This window comes from Rhipicephalus sanguineus, chromosome 3 (assembly GCF_013339695.2).
Source record: "Rhipicephalus sanguineus isolate Rsan-2018 chromosome 3, BIME_Rsan_1.4, whole genome shotgun sequence".
NCBI lineage: Eukaryota > Metazoa > Arthropoda > Arachnida > Ixodida > Ixodidae > Rhipicephalus > Rhipicephalus sanguineus.
The window spans coordinates 183,675,425-183,698,510 of NC_051178.1; the positions used below are offsets into that span (position 1 = coordinate 183,675,425).

Here is a 23,086-nt window from a genome sequence, read left to right on the forward strand (position 1 = left end):
TACTTGAGTACCGTGTATTTAGATTAGGTGCACGTTAAAGAACACCACATGGTAAAATTCCCGGAGCCTCCACTACGGCTGTCCCTCATAATCATATCAGATTTCCTATACTGGTTAACCTCCCTGCCTTTCCTTCTCTAATATTTCTTCTCTCTCTTGGGACGTAAAACCCCAACAGTTAGTATTAATTATTATTAGCGAAGTGCACTGCTGCTTCTGCTTGTACATTCCTTCTTCAGCATTTTCTGAAATGCGGTAACCTTTTACCATATCTTTAAGGATGTTCAGGCAGCGTCAAATCACGCGCCGAGGAAATATTGTTGCTAAGCAAATAGAACAAGAAAACAGAAGTGTCACTCATTGTAAAGTCTAGTGCGGCCATCCGACACCGATGGCTGGCCTGATTACAGGGAATTCAAGGACAATGATAATAAGCGAAAGCGGCAATGACGTCATGGAGATTGTGACGGGCGACGACTCGCCAAGCAGACTGACGAAATTTGTTGCAAGAACATCGCCACTCGGTCTTTCTCTTCTGCTTATTTTCTTGCTTAGCAAGCGTCCACGTACAGTTAAGAGTGGGTGTGACGTTATTGAAACTCGCAATCTGCTAAGTCCGTTTAACGTTCTTTTAGTGTCTTAATAACGGCTATTGCCAGGAAACTAGATATAAAATTAGAAAGACGACCAGCTTCGTAATCCTACGCTTTGTTTTTGCAGGCGGCATGCGTCATACTTATGCCTGCACTCACCACGACGTGTGTGACAGAGCTTAAACTCCCCTTCCTTGATCTGTGAACCAACGCTTCCTTTACTCCTTTCTAAGGAGCTTCGTAACGGCTTCCTTATCAATCTCTACCGCATATGTTTGCCTTCGCCCGAAAAATGACTCCTTCGCTCCACGCCCCACGCTTCGTAGCTGGTGTCTACACACTAAAAAAGAAAATACAAGATAGGAAAAGAGAGCAAAACGCACGCGCGCCAGACGTACACGCGCTAACTCTTCAGAGCACGCGTTGCAGGCACGGTGCGACACGCACGTTATCGGGCACGGCTCGCCACTCCCACAGGCTTCATTCTCCTGAAAGATAGAGATAACCGGCACTCTCGTGGCCGTCTTGTTTACATCAGCGTCCTCTGCCACGGCGGGAATGGCTTGTTTCGAGATACTATACAAGGAACTGGGCCTTCCGGAGTGATTAAGTCGCCGCGTCATTGTGCCCAGTGGAATTGCCCCCGAAAACTTCTCACACCTTCTTCGATTTCGAGAGGATCGACCCTAGTGCTTGCGGGCTCGTGAGGATTCAATCGAGGAGAAGGCATCACTTTCATGGGCGACAAGGCTGTTCCGATCAGCTGCCCATGACTTTGCCGTGCCGTCCGGTTGGCCGCTCCTTGCGAACGGTGTATTGCGAGATCTCACGGGAAGTGGACAGTTAGCGTCCTTCTCGACGCGAGCTATACGTACACGCGCGCACCACGCTCTCTCGCGATATTCGTGGCCGATCGAGCGCCTTGGTCAGTCATTTGCTTCGCACGCGAAGCGTGTGGCAGACATCGCAGACGATGGCGTGCGAAGGAAAGGTGTACGTTCCCAGTGCGAGCGATCCGGAAGGCGGAACAACGGTAAGCGCATGTCTTGTATGGACGACTGTCTTGATTCATCGATTCCCACTTTCCGCTTGCAGCTGCCTGTCGAAGCTATAAATAGTACGTATTTTAAACATCACCGCCCCAGCGCTCCGTGCGAATGGTTTACCGGCGAAGCTGAGACTTGCTGCCTCGGTGTTTATTTCGAGCTGAGGTAAACTGAAGTGTCTTCTCTTCTGGCTTTTGATTTCTCTATCAGCACATTTAATAGATGCGTGCTTCAAACTTTGCGTTTGGTGACGCCAGCTTCAAGGATATTCAGACTACCTAAATGATTTTATGGGTAGTGATTCAAGCTGCGGCGGGTATTATTCCTGACAAAACCTGAAGAGAAACTAGTGCGAGCCCGGAGACCCTTCGAGGTAGCGTATGCTAGGATTGCTCCATTATAGTTTCTGCGCACTCACTGGCAATCGGAGCGCCGCATTTTTACACCTCCTGCCATATACAGCTTGGCACTAAAAAATATTGTACATCTACAGCCACAGTCAGAAGTTGTAGGTGGCAGTCGACATCGACGGCAGCAGAGCTCGCAGCGCTTCGTGTCGCATTACATTTCATAAGTGATGAACGGGCACAAAAATGGACTATGTTCAGCGACTCCAAGGCGGCACTGCAGTCTCTTCTGTCACCTTTACGACGCGGCCCGCACGAACAACTTGTATTTGAGATTGCAGAAGAGACGCACCATTTAACTGAGAAAGGGCACGAAATAACTTTTCAGTGGCTTCCAAGTCACTGTGGAATTATCGGCAATGAACGGGCCGATCAAGCTGCCCGTTCCGCCCATACTGAAAACAATCAACTCTTAATACCGCTCTCCAGAACTGACGCTGCACGGAAGCTCAGCGTGCTTGCTCGCCAACTCACCATGTCGCAGTGGAACGAGCCACACTTCCAGCACGCACGACTATATGGCCTAGACCCAACACTCAGCCTTCGAATTCCCCCAGGACTTCGTCGAGGTGACGCTACCCTTCTGTGCAGGTTATGGTTGGGTGTCGCATTTACCTGTGCGTACGCGTTCCGCATAGGAATGGCCGACACCGCAGCTTGTGACCACTGCGGAAGTGATGAAACAATTAAGCATATTCTGTGCGACTGTCCACAGTACTGTTCGCAGAGACAGTCACTTTGCAACGCGCTTGACAAATTGGACAACCGAACTCTTTCAGAAGAAAGAATCCTGCGCCACCGACAGGACTTTACGTCTCAGAAGAAGGCTGTGCGGGCGCTAATGCGCTTTCTGCGTTCAACCGGGCTATCAGAACGGCTGTGATAGGACATCCTGCATGTATGTGCATGTGTGCATGTTTTGTTTTGTTTTTATTTTATCTCCCTTTCTCTCTGTCCTCTTTCCGACCCCTATATCCCCACCCCTGTGCAGGGTAGCAAACCGGTCGCTCGCACCAGGTTAACCTCCCTGCCTCTTCCTTTTCATCTATTTCTCTCTCTCTCTGTAGGTGGCAGTAATGAGGCGATTAAAACAGCTGCGTCTTTGGCACGCTCTCCGGGACCATAACACGGAGACACGGGACCATAACACGGAGTTGAAAACTTCTTGCGCACTTATTCTTTAGGGCGAAACCCTGAGAATTTCGCCCAGGTGTGCTTCCATTTTGTGGAAAGTCTATGTGGTTGAAAGCTATTAGGAACTGTAAGGTTCCCCTATTTATTCTTGCTGCTTCAGTAGCACGCTTTGAAGCTTCAGGTCAAACATTCATTTTGTTTTTCTGTTGGAGTTCGCTCGAATTTTTCATTCTCGCTGGGCACCTTTCGTCACTGATATTGTTCAGTTCGGCACGAGCCAAGGCATCGCGTTCGCTGTAAGCTTCTTTGCCTCTCCTCCCGTTTCTATCCCTATCCTCCTTCCAATGTGCAGTGCAAACAACCGGGCTCATCCTGTTAACTTTCACGTCTTTCCTTGATCACTTCTCTTTACCTATATCTCGTTATCCTGGCATATGATTTAGATCTCGCCAATTCAGGGATTTCCAAGGTTCTGTTCGAACACAAAAACATGTTGTGCGAGAACACCGGTGGTGCCTTAGCTACTGAAAAAAAGTTCATCACGCAGTGTTAAACAGCCCTAATAAACGGAGGAACTACGATGCATTTCTTAGTGTAGGGCGGCGAGACTTGTTTCCGAACACTTCAGCACCCGTGAACCCACACGAAACCAGACACACATGGACGTTCTTTCGTATCGCTTACATCGAAATGTGAAGGCGAACATTTACCGGTTTTCTCTGGAGCGGTACGCTTCAAAATACATCAACCTAGACGATCCTAGACGATCAACCCATGCAGTGTGCTCTTGTAGTGAACCTTTGCTCTTTCTAGTAACTTCACAACTCTAGCACGCTTAGAACGTCTACTCTAGAAAGTTTACTTTTTTTAGCAACTTCCCAACACGTATGGCAACGACGCGTGAAAAGCGATAAGCGAGGTATGTGGCAGGCTGTATTCGCCATAGCGGCACAATCATTCAAAACACACACAACATATATGCGAACTGCACTGTATAGCCATGGCCAGTAAACAACGAAATAAATGCCGTCACCTAAAAGCATTTCACTCCTGGATGCAACTTTTGTTCATAATAAAAACAGCTACGTAGCTCTTTTTACGTGCATACACGGCTCATTTGCGGGACTGTAAAGCTCTTCAGCGCGGTTGCCACAATTCCTTCCGTGGTATCGCCTTGCTCATGGCAGTATAGTGAAATGACACAACGGAGACTCGCAAGCAAGGCATTGTCACTCTCCGGGAATATCGTGATTTTGGCCTTAGCAGGAAGTTTATGTTTAATGTACATCTTTTATTAGTGTCCTCCGTTTTCACCATAAAGTACACTACACTTCATTTCCTTCATCCGTCTGGGATAAGAAGAGATAGACAGGTCATAGTATTAGTGGAAGATGAGGAGTCTCCAACTTGGTATTTGGGAAGAAAAATTAGTAGACGGCGTTGCGAAACGCATAAAACGCGCGCACGTATACACTCGAAGTTGTAGTTCGAGTCTTTGTTCCCCGTCTTGTGTTCCCAAACAACACTAAAGTTCTTTTGACGCTTGAAGCGCACAGGCATCTTAGTTTCTTTTTATTTATTTTTTTTATTTTTGAGCGAACTGAGCACCTCCTACAGTTCACACGAATCACGACGCGCACTTATCGGAACTCAAATACCCTGCCACTAACACAGGAAAGAGGGTATGAAGTTGGGTGAACGTATTTGTGCAAGTATCTCGCACAAGTAAAAGAAGAACAAAAGAAGAAAAAAAACACGCATTTGTTCGAACGATGTGATTCGTTTTTTTTTTTCCTTCTGATTTAACGTTGCCTGCCTGTCTAGGCAGATTCCCGGTAGCTGTTTAAGGTTCGAGGTGCAAAATATGAGGATAAATTAAAGGCTATCGATATTCTCTATCCTTTTCAAAAAAATTAAGGAAGCTTCGCACTTCTGGTGCTGCCAAGCCTGAAGGAAGTGCGGAACTGGGCGGCCTTCTTTGTCTCTCTTTATTTTGCTCTTCCTTTCATCATCTCGTTATTTCTTTCTCTTGCTTCTCTCTATTTTTATATCTCTTCTTTCTCTCTGTTTATTTCTATTTCTTTCTTTCTTTCTTTCTTTCTTTCTTTCTTTCTTCTTTCTTTCTTTCTTTCTTTCTTTCTTTCTTTCTTTCTTTCTGTATATTTCTTTCTATCTCTCGCTCCTTTTATCTTTCTCTTTCTTCCCTTTCTTTCTCTCTATTTCGCTTTCTTTCTATGCTATGCTTTACTCCCTGCCCTCCTCCTCACCCTTTCCTCACATCTCTCCTCCTCACTCTCACTTCCCTTTCCTACCCCCTTGGTATACTATAATATACAAAGCTATGTTATGCTCTGCTAACGTGCCTGGATAGCCGAGAGGCTACGATGCTCGCTTTCGTGGGTTACGCGCGTTCGAATCCCGCCTCGTGAAGAAATCTTTTTCGTCAAGAATTTGTCTTTCTCTTTATTTATTTATTTATTTATTTATTTATTTATTTCTCTCTCTCTCTCTTTGTTTTTTTTCTCTCTCTCTACTCGTTCTCTCACCCATCAGAGTTATTCCATCCCGCGCAGGAGAAGTCTGCTTACGTGTTCTGAGGGCGAAGCAGAAGATGAAGAAGAGGACGAACATAGCGCGTGCCGTTTCATGATAGTTTTCTGTTCGCGGGTTACAACTAGAGGCTGCCATAAACAGCTCCATGGTTAAAATCATGCATGACATCTACTTCCGTCTAGTGCCATATAAAAGAGATAGCAACACAACGTAATCGTTAGAAAGAACTTTGTGCTCCCTAGCCAGGCCAAGCGGCGTCTTTTAGATGCGAAGCAGGCTGTGTCCGTCCTTCCATTGGCGACGGTCCGCTCGGGAACCATGTGTGCTGGCACGCGCTAGCGCGTTCGGGCCTGTGTAAGGGGCTGGATAATACGCTCTGGCCTCTTACACTCTCTCAGCAATCATGTCATGGCGTCGGTGAACGAGATTCTGCAGACGCGCGATGAACGCACGTACTCCCGCGTGGCGTGGCGATGAACCCGCGTTGCGTGCTCCAAGAGTTCGGGACGAGTAACACCAACAGCAACTACAGCGAATTCATGGTGTGCTCCACTTGCAAGGACGCGTTAACGTCGGGCAAGGTGCCCGTGATGAACGGAACTTTAAGTCGACCCATGCGCTGCTTCGCATCCCCACATGGTTCCCTTTAGGGGGAGATGTTGTAATATCTTTTTTAACAATATTTTTTCTGCTCATGCATGTACCCATCTCCTTCTCTGTCTTCCTAACCTACCTTTGCGTAAATCGCATGTTACGTTATACTAGGGCTATACAACGGGGAAATCGTACGCAGATTTATGGAGGGAAGCTGGCTGCATTTGCAGGCGATGCGAAAGAAATGTGGACTCTAAAACGCACATTGATGAAGCCAGCGTATTTTACGCTGCGGAGAAACTACACTACACATAATGGAGGTCGCTGCTCACGCCTATGAGCACCTCTACGGAGATCACCGACGATATTTCCGTTGCGTATTAGTAGTGCTGGAACAGGCGACTCGTTCAACGCTCGGCCCGAGTGTAAAAACGAACCACACGTTACAAACTCCGCCGGACAACTTCTCAACAATTCCGAACTACTTGAAGCAGTATCACATGCTCGGGAGCTCTGCACCCGCAGCTTTTAGGTTACTACACCCGAGAATTCGCTATAGATATGACGTACAAGTTTCACGACGGTTATGGCGTTATCTGGAGCACTTGGCGCTCCAAGTTTAAATTTCTTTGCTCGCCCTTGAAACTGGAGCGGCCGGTTGCGCTGCTGCGGCTGTGGCGTGTAGTTTGGCAGCGTTATCGCGAGCAATTCGCCAACGCTGCACGAGTGCGGTCGTTGTACTAGCGTTATGCAAGCTGCGTCTTGAAATGTTTTCTGTTTTACCTACTGAGCAGTATGCGTCGTAACACTATACCAAACGGTGCAAGGAGTCCTTCCTAAGCTGCTTTTTTTTCTTTTTTTTTTAATAAATGTGTTTAAGAACAGGTTGGTGCCTATGTGTGACTCCAGCTGCTCCTTTTCTCTTGCATAGTAGTTTTCATTGTGAACTCGTCAGAAATCGCAAAATAGTACAAAATTTAGACGTGAATGGGCATTCAAATATCTCATTCCAGTGCTACAATATAATTTCCCATGCATCAGGAAAGTTTACGCATCAGAAATGTTCACACAAACGAAAACGAGAAGAGTTCATCAAGATGCTCACACAAGCCACTGGGCATTTGCCCGCACTTTAAGCACAACTGTCATGATCGCAGAAACAAATGCTGCATAGGTGCAAAAACACCAGAAACATGTGATCAAAAGTACCTGCTAATTAATAATTAACAGTGCGAACAGCTTTTATCTGACCTAGTACCTATCTCATATTTCAGGTTCCTCTGCAAACTGCACTAGTGTAATAATAATAATAATAATAATAATAATAATAATAATAATAATAATAATAATCCCATTATTCTTTCGAGCCTTACGCAAGCTAACATTAACACTAAAAGGATTCAGAGCAGCGACATTTGGCAATTTAGTCTACGGTGCAGATTTTTGTTTTCAGCTTGCTATCGAATAACTATAAATGTTACAATATTAATGAGAACTAACAAACAATAATGCCAAGGAAAGTATAGGAGATGCTATTTGTAGTAATTAGGATATAAGTGTGAAGAAAGTAAAGTGGAAGAAAAGATAACTTGCCGCCGGCAGGGACCGAACCTGCGACCTTCGATTAACGCGTCCGATGCTCTATACCACTGAGCTACGGCGGCGGTCATCCTCCCGTCCACTTTATGGGGTATATATGTGCATTTAAACCTAGGAGTGTTAGTCAGCACCGATCGCAGCCATGGCGGCGAGTGTGGAACACTCGCCGCCATGGCTGCATAAGATAACTTGCCGCCGCGGCGACAAGTAATCTTTTCTTCCACTTTACTTTCTTCACACTTATATCCTAATTACTACAAATAACATCTCCTATACTTTTCTTGGCATTATTGTCTGTTAGTTCTCATTAATATTGTGTCTAACAAAGAGAAACGAGCCCTTAAAAGTCTTCTTTCCTTCAACTATGAATGTTAGACATACCTTTTTGTTCAGTTTCTCGTTTGAACCAACGTTCCCGTGACGTCGTTGTGACGACATAAACAGTGCGATATTTTGCGAAACCCCTCTTTAACTCAGGAAATGAACACAGAAGTTAGTAGGTTGTCTTGACGTTTGCATTCTAGTGAAATGGTATTTGCTTCTTCGAAGAAATGCCACACAGCTTATAGAGAGAGAGGTAATGGAAGGACAGCTTACTCATAAAGATGCTACTGAAACGCACGAGGTAGCTTGAAGGTCCGTGCAGAAATTCCAAAAGAGTAGAATTGTCGCAATTCTTCTAAGCCTCCCTTCCCTGCGTAGGCTTGAGGCTTGAGCTATTTAGGCTTTTGTTAATCTATAGCGCTCCCATAAACGTAGACACATTCTTCTTGCAGAATAAGGGATTCGATGATGTTTTGTAAAGTTTCTTTTGTGTCAAATCGGCAGTTGTGATATGATCTCGCAGCACTGATGTAGTAAGGTCTACTAGACACGGTTATACAGACGGCTCGGAAATTGGACGCCAGTAATTCGCAGTCAATAAGCTCTTGAAACAGAGTGTGTATAACGAAGAGAAAAGCCCAAGAATCCTTGCGAAGCACAGAACTTTAGAGAAGCTGTCATGTAGAGACAGCAAACCTCGTCCGCTTGTATAGAGTTAAGCCATAGCGTGAGTTTTCCCGCCTTTCGTTTGCAGCGTATGCATCTGCATGGCATTAGGCAATTGCTTAACGTAAGCCTTCACACGGAGGAAACGTTTGTGGAATGCGCGGCAGCCAACCATAAAATGGAAGAGGTCACAGAGAAGGAAAGAGTGAGTGAGAGTTGGAGTGTTGACGACGCCGCGGGAACCAGTTGGACGCCGGTGTTGTCGGGAATCGAGGACAGGCGGCGTACTTGCGAGCGGCCATCACCGCATGTGTATGCTGTGCCGTGTGGTGTCGGGGCAGCGCCCAAGAGCCCGCGCTGTCCGTTCGGATTATTGCCATAGAAATCCGCGCGTCTTGTGAATGTTCAACTCGGCGGCGATTCTGCTACAGCATTCGTGCATGCTGTGCTCGTGATCCTTGCTTGCTCCTGAGGGAACCTCTCTGCAGCCATGGCGCTTTTTGGACCCGTTACTATTTCCAATGGTGTGCTACAGAGTCAGTCGGACAACCCTGAAAGTGTAAGGTTTATTTGAAAAATTCATCTTTCTCACGTTGTCCTCGCTGTGTTCTTCTGTTTCTTATTTCCTTGCCTTTATACTGTTTTGGAGCTTTAAGAGGATAGCTTATTTTTTTTTTTTTTGCTTTCATGGCGAAGCTTGCAAGTTATGCTGTAACATTTACACGTAAACTCTACATGTGGGTATTTGTTCCCTATTCGGTGTCGTGCGCGAGCACTTTGTTGTTTACTAGTCCTCATTGTACCTTCCCGCTGTACAGTGTTCCTGCTTCACTAAAAGCTACCAGATTATTCCTGCCTGCGTGATATATTCAAGCGTACATAAGGCGAACTGCTTGACGCATGTTTTTTCATTTCACTTGTGAACAAGGCTCCCGTGTGGGAGCCGAAACGTCTTTTTCTGTGTTTTAAATTTCGCTTTGTTCGGCGCAGTGCCTCGGGGTTTTTTTACCTTCACCTGGTATTATATAAAAGTAAAAATAATAAACGAAAGCAAGGGCGCTTGTGTTCTAACGCTGGCACTGGAGTTGGCGTTCTTTGAAACCACAAGGCCAGCTTTTCAGACTCCTTTTTACTAACCCAGGTGACGAGAGGCATAGCTCGCTGGCGTTGCGCACACACAGTTGCTATTTACTGGTTCCTCATGCACGCATTTCAAAGGGTCCATTGGAATGGTAGGCGGTGAAGCGGAGCGGTGGGCAGCATTTCCACCGCCACTCACCTTGGAGAAAAACCTGACATATGCATATATACCCTCCATACCACGCGGTTGTTATCACGCTCGGCTATCACTAATCTCCTCGTCCTCGACAAAACAGGAAGTATACATTCATGCCACTTGAACGGACAGTAGTCCGCATACACAACACAATGACGCAGAGTAAAAGCGTGTAAGTGCAACTTCGAAGTTTCCGAGTACTCCGATAGCGTATCTTGTTCTAAGTTTCGTGTTGGTGGCCAGTGATTCGTTGGAGGAGTTGCTCCGGGTTTCAATGACTCACGAGACTTTGACGGAAGTGCCTGCCAATTGAGGTTATCGTTTTATCAGTTCTATGGGTAGTCACGTGAGAGACAGAAGACGCGGCAAAAAAAAAAAAACAGTTGCACTCCTGTCAATAGCGAGACTAATTCAGTCGGTACAACGTTGTCCAAATAGATAACGACGACTCAGCCGATACGCATAATCTGAGGGACGCTGGTCCATAACACAACGAGAAAAAAGGATGTCGAATATGTAGAGGACTGCAAAGTTAAACAGCACGAAGGGCGAGGACGCAAGAAACATGAACACAAAGGACCAGTGCTGGTCCTGTGTGCTCGTGTTGCTTGAGTCCTGGTCCTTCGTGCTGCTTTGCAGATGTCGCACCAACTTGTCCAAACCGAAGCACTCCTAAATACGTAGACAAGTTTCTTTTGGGTTTATGGGCACCGCCATCTTGGGTTTTTATGCGAGAGATTTATCACTCTTGAATGTCGTGGCGACAAATCAGAAAGGTCATGAAGCATCAAGTGCATCCGCGCCGCTGTTTTCGTGCGTTTGAGCCCACTGCGGTACCACTCATTCATAGGTATTGCAAAGACAAAAACAGCAGCGCTAACACCCCGAGATGGTGGCACATAAGCGCCGGTCTGTACAAGTGCGCTCATCTGTATTCAGACGCAAGATGAACTACTTGTGAATGGCACTCTTGGCGGAGTTGTCGTGGCAACGTAATGTTTAGGTGTTGGCTGTAGTCAGGTATACTGCGAAATTTGTCAACTTCATGACTGTTCGCGCTGCCAAGAACTGACGTAAGGACGAGAAGAAAACAGCGCACTTCACCCCGTGTGTGTCGGTTTTCTTCTCGTCCTTAGAGAGGGAAAGGGGAAGCATGCACACACACGCACGCACGCACACAAACACGCACACACGCACGCACACACGCACGCACACAAACACGCACGCACACACCTCACAGTCATAACAGTTCTCTTGGTCTGTAAACGCAGGTGCATCTTCTTCTCTCGACCTCTAACTTTCAAACTCCCCTATCCCATTTCCCAGTGTAGGATAGCATACCAGTTTTCCTAGACTGTTTAATATGCCTGCCTTTCCTTTCTTTCCTCTTCCTACTCGTCCTTGAGTCAGTTCTTGGCAGCGCGAACAGTCATGAAGTCATACCAAATTGCCCCCATAGATGCTTTACTGGCTTAATTTCATCAAGCTTTCATGTCACCGTAGCTTTTGTTTTGTACTCGTGTTTAACGCAGTTTCCTTGTTTCTTTCAAGTCGGCACCATGAAAGTTTTGTATTTCACTTTGACCAGAAAATGAGAACATTTGTATCATTGTCTACTCATAAACGTTCACTGTTTTGTTAAGCCCATCTTTTTCTTCATTTTGACAATAATCTTGAGAAGCTCTTATTTCGTCTTTATGAAATATTTCGAATTTTTCTGATACATTTCTCGCTACTGGCGCGCCAGTGTGGACCTTTTTTTAAAGCCATTCATTGTGGAGCGCATTTTGTAAAAGCTCTAAAGCAAAAGCTTTCGAGCTTTCGGTTTGGGTCTTTTGTTTTCGAGCTTTTGGTTTGGGGATTTTGCTTTTGAACTCGTGCTTTTCAAGTTTGCACCCGCAAAACAGCCTCCTGCTCATTGTGCGAGCACAAAGAGCGAATCGGTGATGTGTTGCACACGCGTGCACTGTGTTGCATCGAAGGCCTCTATTTCATTTCCGCATTCCTTACGGCTTAAAGGACGGAAACACTATGAGCGTCTCACATATCTGGCATACATTTAAAGAACGTCCCTGTGGCTCGAGGAAGAGAAGTATAGCCTGGTTCGGTTGGTTTGTTCTTCTGAGCCCTCGTCGCGTGCCCTAATGCATGGCTGCGTTTGTTTCTGGCGTTGTGCGTGATGCGAACGGAATCCGTGCCCGAGTGCCACACCGTGGGGCATTCGCCGTGGTTTTCAGTGGCACTCCGCGCCAACGCTGAGCCCCACCTCCCCGTTCCTATTCTGAGCTGGGCTTCTTCCGCGTCTAACAGGGTTCTTGATGGCTGCGATGTAGCTCAAATCCCGGATGTGCTCTCAAAGTGAGACAATGGCAGATACGAGAAAAAAAAATGAATAAGTACGAACACTTTCGTTGGTTGAAGGGATCGTAGAAACTAGGACGCGAGGGATAAGGTATGTCGTTTTTTATTATTATTACAAGGGGCTTCGCGGAAGTTTCTAGCAAATAAGATTGCGAGGCGAATAAATTACGTATTGCATAGCGAGTTGATTTTGTTTCGATGCTTCGTACTGAAGAAGTGCTCGCGCCGTAGCGTATTTCGCTTCCGGCCGCCTCTGAAGGAGATCTTGTTTTCTCGGAAATGAGCGAAGAAATGTGAAGACAGTTGATAAAATTACGTTTATTTGTGACAGACGCGTCTGCTACATTTTGCCGACTGTGTGTTAAGGTGCTTAAAAAGATAGATGAAGAACGCAGGAGTTGAACACATGCGGAAGAGAACAAATATACCAAGATTTAAAACAGACGCTGCAGAGGTCAGGTTACCACTGTAAACTTAGTACTAATGCTCGAATTACCCTCTGAGGCGAAGATTTTTGTTGTAGGAGAAGTATTCCGAGCTCCGAAAGAATCTACAATGAAAGGAGAACTAAACCGAACGAAAAACGCGAGCGGTGTTATTGTGTAGTGCGGTCGTATACCTGTCCAATAAATAGAACGAAAATAAAAGGAAGAAAGGATTAAAAAGAAAGAGTTCCTTTACGCATGACACGCCGAATCATGTGCGCATTCAGAACGCGGCTGAAAGCGTCAAAGTCGTTGGCGGACACCGTCGCGGGTTTGACGCGTCTCCAAGAGCTGCTCGACGATGCGTTTGTTTCTCGGTCGCATCCGCATTTTGCGGCGGCGTCGATCCTCGTCCAAGTCGTCGTCCCTGACAAAAACAGGTCTCGGTCACGAGGCGAAGGCCCGCTCGCAGAGACGACGTATAGGCCTGTTCCAAGACCAGCCTTGTGATGTTGACAGTCAATTGGCAGTGCGCATGTCAGCTTCCTATATATGAAGCTCCGTATATTGTGCCGTGACGGCATCAAGGTTTGATGCGTTTATTCGATAGCGTGTACATTAAAAGACACTCGAATTAACTTTCGCTCACGCTTTTCTTAACTGTCTCTTTTGAAAAATACCATATTGGTTTCATAATACTGCATGCTGACCTGAAAGTCTCGGGTTCGATCCTGGCCGCAGCGGCCGCATGACGATGGAGCTGAAATGCTAAAGGCCCATGTACTGTGCGATGTCAGTGCACGTCAAAGAACCGCGGTTGGTCAGGATTTCCGGAGCCCTCCACTGCGGCGTGTCTCATAATCATACCGTGATTTTAGCACGTAAAATCCCAAATGTTATTATTCATAATGATGCAGTCTTTTTACTCTTCTACCATGTGGGAATACTACGTCTGTTAATTGCATCTATTACTATAGAAAATGCTACATCGTTCCCTTTTCTACCTTTGATTGTAGCGCCTTGTACTGCTATGTCTTGTGTTTATTAAAGCTTTCATTCCGAAATGATACGGTAGATTCGATGCTGCAGCCTAGCATGACAATCACACAGAATCTCAGGTTTATTTATTTTTATTTACAATAAAAGATTTTTATTTACAATGAAGATTTGACACTCTTTCGTTATCACGGAACAGTGTCAAATCTTCAGAAAGGCCGAGCATCAATCGATACGAAGGCAAAGCTGATAATGGACGTGTGCTACTTCACTTCAGCGACACAGCACAGACGCACGCACATAGCACAGAGAGCACCTGTGTTGTGTTTCTTCCGCTACGTCGCGTCCGTTCGAGCGCTGTAAATTTATAACAAAAAAATATCACTTTGCTAACGTGACGCAACGTTACTTCCATTCTCCCTTGACCATAGTGAAGGTTAAAAAACGAGACGTTCGTTTAGTGGACCTTGCTGCCATTTTCTATATTTGCCCTTCATTGATAATTTGGAGATCTTATAGTTTGCATACTCTTCGTGGTCTGGGTGATAATTATTATATTCACACACAGTGATAGCATAAGCACTCAAACGCAACAAATATTCAGATGAATTCTATTTTACCCAGATGTATTTGTTTTCCTTGTTTAGGCTTCCCTAAATTCTATTACTGTTACTAATCACCAGGTAATCGGAGCTATAACTGGCATTAGTCTGAATAGCGGCGGTGTCCTGTGGCGCTTTGTACCACTGTACAATATACGTCTGAAACGTTTCCGGGCGGCACATCTTCTTGGTGACGTGAACTTGTCCGGTGATCCGTTTTTGCGAAAACCGTAATACGTTTACGGGCAAGGTATACTACTCCACAGTGGTATTTGCACCATCGTGCGGAGGCTTCTTACTGAGGTTCTTATGGTCACATGGCAACTCACTAGCTGGTCGGCAGGCAAAGCAGCGACACCCACCAATTCCAAAAGCGACAAGCGAAAACCTCTATCATCGAAGAGTATAGATATATATATATATATATATATAAAAGCGAAGGAAAGGCAGGGAGATTAACCAGGTAGTACCCGGTTTGCTACCCTACACGGGGGGAGGGGAAAGGGGAGAAAAAAGAATAGAGATCGAAGAGTATTTTATCGAAGAGTATAAAGTGCAGTCATGTTAAGCAGCTAAAGCAACGCCAATATGTTGTTTCGGAATGGAACTAATATACATTGAGCAAGAAGTACAAAACTTTTTAGATACTAAGACATATTCATTCAAATGAAACAAAAGTGGACGCAGTTAATACATTTCCAAGCGAACATTTTCGTGCATAGGTATTTAGTGCTACATTAGACTGATATATAATAACAAATTCGCGAATGTATCGAAGTATCTTAAGATACAATTGGAATGTATCGTGTCGGATACAATCAGCGTTGTAGTCTCTTGTATCTGTATCTCAAATACTTCTAGCCTGAGTGTCTTGTATCGTATCGCGATACAATTTCAAGGTATCTTTGCCCAGCCCTTGCACGAGGAACGTTTATGCCTGCCTCCATGAAGAAGTATATAGCGACAAGAAGAGGCGACAACCTCGCCTCTTCTTCTTCTACTTCTTCTTCTTCTTCTTCTTCTTCTTAAAGTTTTATGTAGCCCGGTGCACAACGGATGTGGTCTTACATGATCTGTACCAGAGTCACGTGCCATAATCGAGGACGTGGATAGAACTGCGGCTCACGTGAATGCGCGTGCGTTCACGCGGGTGACCTTGATGATACGGTAGTAAGCGAGGCTCTCCTCTGGCGGAAGGGCGCAAGGGCTTTTGTGCAAAATTCGTGCTGGTTTTTTACGTGCTACGATTTTGCAGTGCTGCGAATGCTATAGCAATGCCTAACATTCCAGAGGGTCCATTCAAGCGATGCAGTATACAAGGCGTCGGCAGCAAGTCTCTTCCTACCCCAAACGTTACTACGACAGCGGTTAGGATCTCCTAAATACCTGCCCGTCCTTTTTTTTTTTTTAATGCGCGACCGTTTGCATACAATTGTAATTGTCGACAAGCTGCTCTTCTTATGCCACCTCCTCATTTTCAGCTTTATATTCGAAATATTGCAAAGAATGAAAATTAACCGATATCGTCAATGGGAATCGAGCTCGTGCAACTGATAACTTCGGTTGAAAGCCGGGTGCGCTAACTACTGTGCTGCTACGCAGCTACGGCGTACGACAACTGTAGCGGTGCACTGTGACAATGCAGACACCGTGAATGGGGGCGTCTCTGCGTGTATTTCGGAGGCCACACTGCAGGCACGTAGCAGTAGATGAAGACAACTTCCTTGCAAATATGATGGTATCCACAAAAGGAGGGTGCTGTCTTCGCAGTGAATGAGTTCAGAGACTGGGAAATTCTTCTTTAGGAATCTTGCGGATTGTTTCTCTTCTCTTTTTTTCGTGGTGTGAGACTTTCTACCGTGCCTAGAGGATGCGGTGTTTTTTCGACCGAATCGTATCAGGTCCCCACCGTGCAAAGGGATCCGGGTCACAATCCCAACAAGCTTTACGCTATTTGAACCCGACCTTATTCTGTGCTCCTCGCTCTGTATATGACTCTAGAAAGATTGAGGATCATGCAGTGAAGTGAGGTGCATCGTTAAGTAAGCTTTTAATAGAACAACTAGCAGGGGCGTAGCCAGAAATTTTTTTCAGGGGGGGGTTCAACCATACTTTATGTATGTTCGTGCTTGCGTTTGTATATGTGCATGTATATACACGCAAGCAAAACTGAAAAATTTCGGGGGGGGGTTTGAACCCCCCAACCCCCCCCCCCCCCCCCCCCTTGGCTACGCCCCTGACAACTAGGGAACCAACGCTGTTGGTCTACATAAGCAGGTACCAGAACTTCTTGGCAGCACTTCAGGCTCTACGTTTGCGCACAACACTAAAGATATTCCTTTAAGTTACAAAGGAAACGTATTGTTTCTGTATGAATAGAAATATAAATGGACCGGGGTCGCCCTCTCAAGGAAAGTATAAGTATAGAACGCGTGCAAGCAGCGAGCATGCCTAAGCGTCCCTCCGACATGAATCGCAGTGCAGTAGGCCCTGAAACAGGCTGCTTTGTGCAAGTGTTCGCGAGTGGCTCCTCACAAGTTGGAAAAGACAGCGCACAAAACCAGGTAGCATAACGGAAAGAAAGCTCGGGAGCGTATGATAAGAGGTAAACGAGGCGAATGTGCCCAAAAACATGTAAACATACTGTCATAACAACGTCACGCACTCGCTAGTTATCCTTGGTGCGGTTGGGGAACACAGCGCAAAGATTCACTTTGGCGTTGCTTCAAGCTCTTAGCTGAAACCTCTCGACCTAAACAAAACCTGTTCGCTCTCCATGCTTCGCTTCGGCATCACCGGTACCGTCTTTACATAAGGGCGCGAAGCTGTGTGTTTGAATTATTTCCGGTACGCGACGTCTTGGGGAATAAGGTCAGGTCCTCAGTAACGGTTGCTGTTTATTTGTCAAGCTAGTATCGATTTCGTGAATTTGGTATAGTCTGCTTTGACGCAGCCTACCTTACCTTCACAGCCTAATTTAAGAAATAAATCATTTTCAAACTTTTCCAGCATGTTCGAATGAAGATGTAATGAAAGGTATAGCATCAGAGCGTTGCGCTGGTCGAACCACGCAACTGTAATGCTCTTTGCAATGCATGATCGGCTGTAAAGCGTACCGGATGCAGCTGTTCGCAGTGCAGCCGTGAACCGATAAAGCTTTATGCCCGACTCGTAAACAAATGTGTGTTAGACGTTCTGTGGCAATCGGCCCGAACGATGCGGCTGAAACTCAAGCCTTTCCTGTTTATAAACGTTGTCGTTATATATTATGCTCCTGTTAACGCGTATCTAGCCTTCAATATGTTAAGTTTCATTTGCGGTTAATGTGATCTGTTAATTTTAATGAAGGGAAGACAAATGATAGTTCGCAGACTTTCGTCGTCACAATACGCTACCTATAGCTACACGTGCTATATATGTTCGAATGAACAATTATTTGGTTCTTTGTTACAGCAAGTAGCAGCAAGATTTTTCAGGTGCCAACAAATGCTCTGTATATATGAGCAGTCTGAGCTGTGTACCGATGCCGTACTTCTCGATAGTGAGCCATTGGATATAAAACACATACACGCCCTCGTGGTCTAGTGGTTATGGTACTGACCCGAGGGTCGCGGGATCGATTCCCGGCCGCGGCGACCGCATTTCCGATGAAGGCAAGGTAGAGGACCGTGTGCGTAGATTTAGGTGGACGTTAAAGAACCCCAGGTGGGCGAAATTTCCGGAGCGCTCCGCTACGGCGTGCGTAATCATATGGTAGTTTTGGCAATAATAATAATAATAATAATAATAATAATAATAATAATAATAATAATAATAATAATAATAATAATAATAATCAGTTTCACAGTTCACAATGCAATGATCCCAAACGATGGTACATACAAAAATTTTAATTTTTATAGTTTTTAAGCTCAACCGAGGCCAGATCGTAATATCTCCGAGTGGGTGTGCGCTAGCAATGTCAGCAGCCACTCTTAGATTATTCGTAATTTGGGCTCTGCGCTCGCGCTTGCGTGCGCGGTTTTCTTCGGGCAGCATCATTGTGATAGTCCGTTGAGGTTACTCAAAATCTGCACTAGCATAACATTCACTACACAATGTCGCCGGAATATACTGCCGTGCCATCTGTCACTGCTGTAAATTCACTGTGTATGCGCCGATTATTAGGACGTTATCACGCTCGCTTCAGATCAGAGATGCTCGCCGATTTCCCGTAGTATAAACACTTGTTTCTGGACAAGGAGCGCGCGCTGTCGGTGGCTGCTGGTGCTGGGGTTCGAGGGCTGAGATTGGTGAGTTTCGCCATCAGAGAAACTTGAGTATCCTAATCTTCACTATCGTTCTCGAGCAGGAAACATCAGGGAACAAAATTGCACTTGTCGTCGGCTGTCACATTTACAGGTTCAGTGTTTGATCGCTCGCAGTGGACGGTGTGCGTCGCCAACGTGAAAGCTGCCATCGACCATTCAGATGCATGCCATGCTTTCTGTTCCTTAAATTAACGTGCTATAGACTTTTTAGATCGCTGTGCGTACAGGGTGCCGCCGTATTGGTTCACGTGCCTGCACCCCCACTAATCACGTGAAATTGTTTTGGGATCGGTTCCGAGGCATCCTCTTCACGATTGTCACGCTGTGATGCTCGGCGAGTGTGTGTTCGAGCCGAGGCGCGGGCCATTTGGTTCCCAGTGAGATAATCGTATCCTTCCGTCCGTACTATTGGGGCCCTTTCAGGAAGGGCAGATGTTTTTAAGCGGCTATGCTATTTCTCTGTGATGTGCAGCGCTAAAAATACAGAAATAACGCCGCCGGAATAACTATAATTCAAGTAATTAAATGGATAGCTTACTGTTCCCTGGAAAGTGCACAAACGAGCATTTTTGTTCAATTTGCATACACAGTTCAGCGTCACCGTGATCAGCCAGTCATCTCCGGAGAAAAGACGAACACCCTTTTCTTTATCATACTAATAGACACTAAGTTAGACAATCGTTCGTGGTAAGCAGTTATGTACGAAGCCCAATTGCAGTTGATCGTAAATGAAGAACTAAATAGAGTGATAATGGCCTCTGTTTCCTTCCTTCTTTCTCTCTTGCGCAGAACGGAAAGATGAAACTCGAGGAGTGCAGGATTGCCACCATGGAGGTGCGAGCCCTGTCTCTGAGGGCCAAGCTGCGCAAGTTCGCCAAGGAGCATTTCTTCCTGCTCTTCACGCTAGGCGGCGTCGTGGCCGGTGTGGTGCTGGGCCTCGGACTGCGACAGGCGAGCCCCAGCGAGTCCACCATCATGCTGCTCGGCATGCCTGGCGAGGTGTTCATGCGGTGCCTGCGCATGCTCGTACTACCCATGATGATCGCCAGCATCATCACAGGTGACCGGCACTTGCAGAAGTTCAATCGGTGCTCGTAGTGCCAATGACAAAACTTACGTTATTCAGTGGCGCTAAACATAGACGTGATAAGATAAATTTAATCGAGAAACTTTTCTTACGAAATGACAAGCAGTTCGTCGGACATCCCATTTCTAATGTCGATGAGTGCAGAGCGCACTAGATGCGGAGCGCTTTAGATTGCCCTGCCCCCTTCCTACAATATGGTTTAAAGTCGGGTTGAGCAGCACGGGGCCTGCAAAATTAAGGACCATGCAACGATTATGGTTGAGCCCCAGCCACGTATCTAAAGGCATTTTCTTTTGTTTTCGTGTTTTGTGTGTGGCAGGTTATAAGAGTGTAGTTTTTTATATTTCGTCATATCCACCATTGCCCCTTACCCCTGCTTATGCAACTAAAAGTAATGAAAGTTCATTAAAGTAATGTTCATTGTATGTCTAATGCAAGTACTCAATTCAGTTTTGGAAGTTTGAAGCACTCTTTGGCAGCCGTGTTTTGATACTACATAATCGAGCGCCAGCGGCTGCGACGTCACCAGATATTGATAATTTGGCACAATTCGACGGAAGGACAAGGTAGCCAGAAAGTAGTCAAGTAGCCAGAGATGCTTTTGAGGCCGCCACCGGCCTCAAAAGCATCTCTGGCTCCTTTTTGATATCACTCTTAGATTTCTGAACACTGTCAATTATCAGGTTTCACACAACCATTGGCCGAACTCGGTTTTCAATACCAAGGCCTACATCAGCGCGAAAATTCCGTACTTCCAAGTGTTAGCCAAGTCGGAGTTCAGTCCACATCTTCCGCGATTCCGCGAGGTGGTAATGTGGACAAACTGAAATATCCCAAGGCTCTTTTTTGTAATCATAATTTTGTCTTTGAAATGTACTGTATGCATTCCTTTTATTTTTCTTCAACAGGCAGCGCCAACCTGAGCGGTAAGGCTAAAGGCAAGATGGCCCTGCTGACATTCGCCATTTTCATCGGCACCAGCTTCGTGTCGGCACTCATCGGGCTGTCGTTCGTCACCATTATCCATCCCGGAAGCCCCGAGCTCAAGTCTGAGCTCGATGCTGAGGACGAAGTAAAGGCCAGTGCACACCTGCTAGACACATTTCTGGACCTCGTCAGGCGAGTTTCTATTGACCACTTTCCGTTTTCCCTTGTTTCTGTAGAACTATTTGTACTACTGTTCCATCTCTCTATTCTTTCGTTTCATGTTCTTAATTATATCACTGTATGTCAAATTGGTTTGAGCCCATACTTTGAGCTACATATTGACCACGAAAAGTGTGCAAATGAACCAGCATCACATGGTTGTTTGTTCCTTAGTATGCCCGTCGCGGTAGCTAGCTTAGATGTAGAAGGTGTTTAAACGATCGTGGATGAGGATTAGACCCTCGGCCATGGCGGTCGCATTCTCATGGGGCGAAACTCAAAAGCATCCACGTGCTCAGATTTAGGTGGCCGTTAAAGATCCCCAGGTGGTCGAAATTATTTCTGTGCCCCCCCCCCCCCCCCCCCGTCATATGGTGGTTTTGGCACATAAAATACCAGGATTCTTTATTTTTATTTTTCGTTATGATACCAGCCCAGAATGGTTTGTCGCCTGACTGTACATTGAGAAACTTCCGGCGCGCACATTATGGTGACAAATACAGCGCTGATCGTCAATGTATAATGCCACAAGTGCATAATCTACAGTGCTGTCAAAAGCTTCTAAGATATGTGTGCATACCACGAAAAAGAAATTCGCGTGTCAAATTTAGTTTTACCTTGCTGCCAATAAAACAAAGCCATAGGGCATTGATCGCGCTCACTAGCACACGTAGCACATTTAAAATACAGGCTGTGTGCCCAGTATCAGCAAATACTCAGCTAGGTTTCTGAAACTCTGCACCCTATATAACTTTGATCTTTCCCGTATCAGTGGTAATACAGATAACATAGGTAAAACGATGTATTAAATATGCCAAAGACATATTGCTGCGACGGCGAATGTTTATGTTTATAGAAATGTGCCTGTACAATTGCAATTGAATATCTATGAAATATGCAGAACGTGTCGTTTTATTGTGATTTTCTGCAACTTTGACGTGGATAAAATTTCTACGCGGCATAATGTGTTTCTTGGGCTATCAATATATGTCCGTTTCTCGAACTTCTGGGGAGACGAAACTTGTAAAGTTTTCAAAGGAAACTGAGGAAACAAAACAAAAGCGTGAACGTTGCTGTACAGAAACGCGACGCTCAGGTCATCATTATTAAACCACTGCGCCGCGACACACCCGCGAACGAAAGGTTTTCATTGGCGCAACGTGGACGTCCCCTTTTATCTCAATGTCGACTCACGGTTATCAGGCTAATTGCCGAAAAGGAAATAGAGACGCACACCGTAGACACTGAGAGGTTCCCAACCTCCCTGTCTTTCCGCTTGTTTCTTCCTTCCTTCCTTCCGAATTTTGTTACACGAAAGCAATTCAGAAAGTCAACAATGCTTTAAAGTTGCACTGCAACTCGTGACGTTGGGCATTTATCCCATACTTTTCGGCAGTCTATTTCATATAGGTTTTACATGTCGCTTCTTGTAGGAACATGCAATTCAGAATAGACTCGCTACATGGATCACCCTGCGTCACGCACGAATGACAGCGTGCGCAATTTACGACCGATAAGTTTTCGGCGAAACCATCGGCCGAATACGTCTGCGGTGTTTCGATTGAGCCTACCATTACTGCGCCCTCGGCAAGCTGCATTGCCGAAGCACTTAACGGAGCAATATAGTGACACATGTGAAAGAAATAAAACCCTAAATAAAATTTACCGTGCGGTCTGTCTTTGCCGACTGTCCTGTGTATCAGGAAAATGGTAGTAGATTAGTGTCTTCCATATGTCACTTGCAAAAAAGAGAGAGAACTACGGATGTCTTTTATACGGATACAGTTCTTAAAAGTTCCTAGGTCGAAGGGCTCTTCTGAATACCGGGTAATCATTTCTTCTTCAATATGTTCTTTATTCCAAAGTACAAGTGCCGGATATCTGGCCTCGCATAATTGCGACAGAGAAATTATTGTATCTCAGCGGCACCGGCTTTTTTCGAAGTTTGAAGGCTTTTTTTTTTTCAC

General features: G+C 45.6%; 1 protein-coding gene across 2 annotated transcripts in view; it reads left to right on the forward strand.

The window, feature by feature from the left end:
* The first annotated feature begins 1,483 nt into the window (after positions 1 to 1,483).
* LOC119387810 (excitatory amino acid transporter 2) overlaps positions 1,484 to 23,086 on the forward strand; it is a 30,151-nt gene continuing 8,548 nt past the window's right edge. The window contains exons 1-3 of one of the 2 annotated variants that reach the window (XM_037655328.2): positions 1,484 to 1,626; positions 19,676 to 19,946; positions 20,882 to 21,092. In XM_037655328.2, coding sequence (XP_037511256.1) covers positions 1,567 to 1,626; positions 19,676 to 19,946; positions 20,882 to 21,092 — 542 coding nt within the window. In that variant the 5' untranslated portion in view covers positions 1,484 to 1,566. Of the gene's footprint in view, positions 1,627 to 9,391; positions 9,476 to 19,675; positions 19,947 to 20,881; positions 21,093 to 23,086 lie in introns of those variants that run through there. The other variant, XM_037655327.2, reaches the window with a different exon arrangement.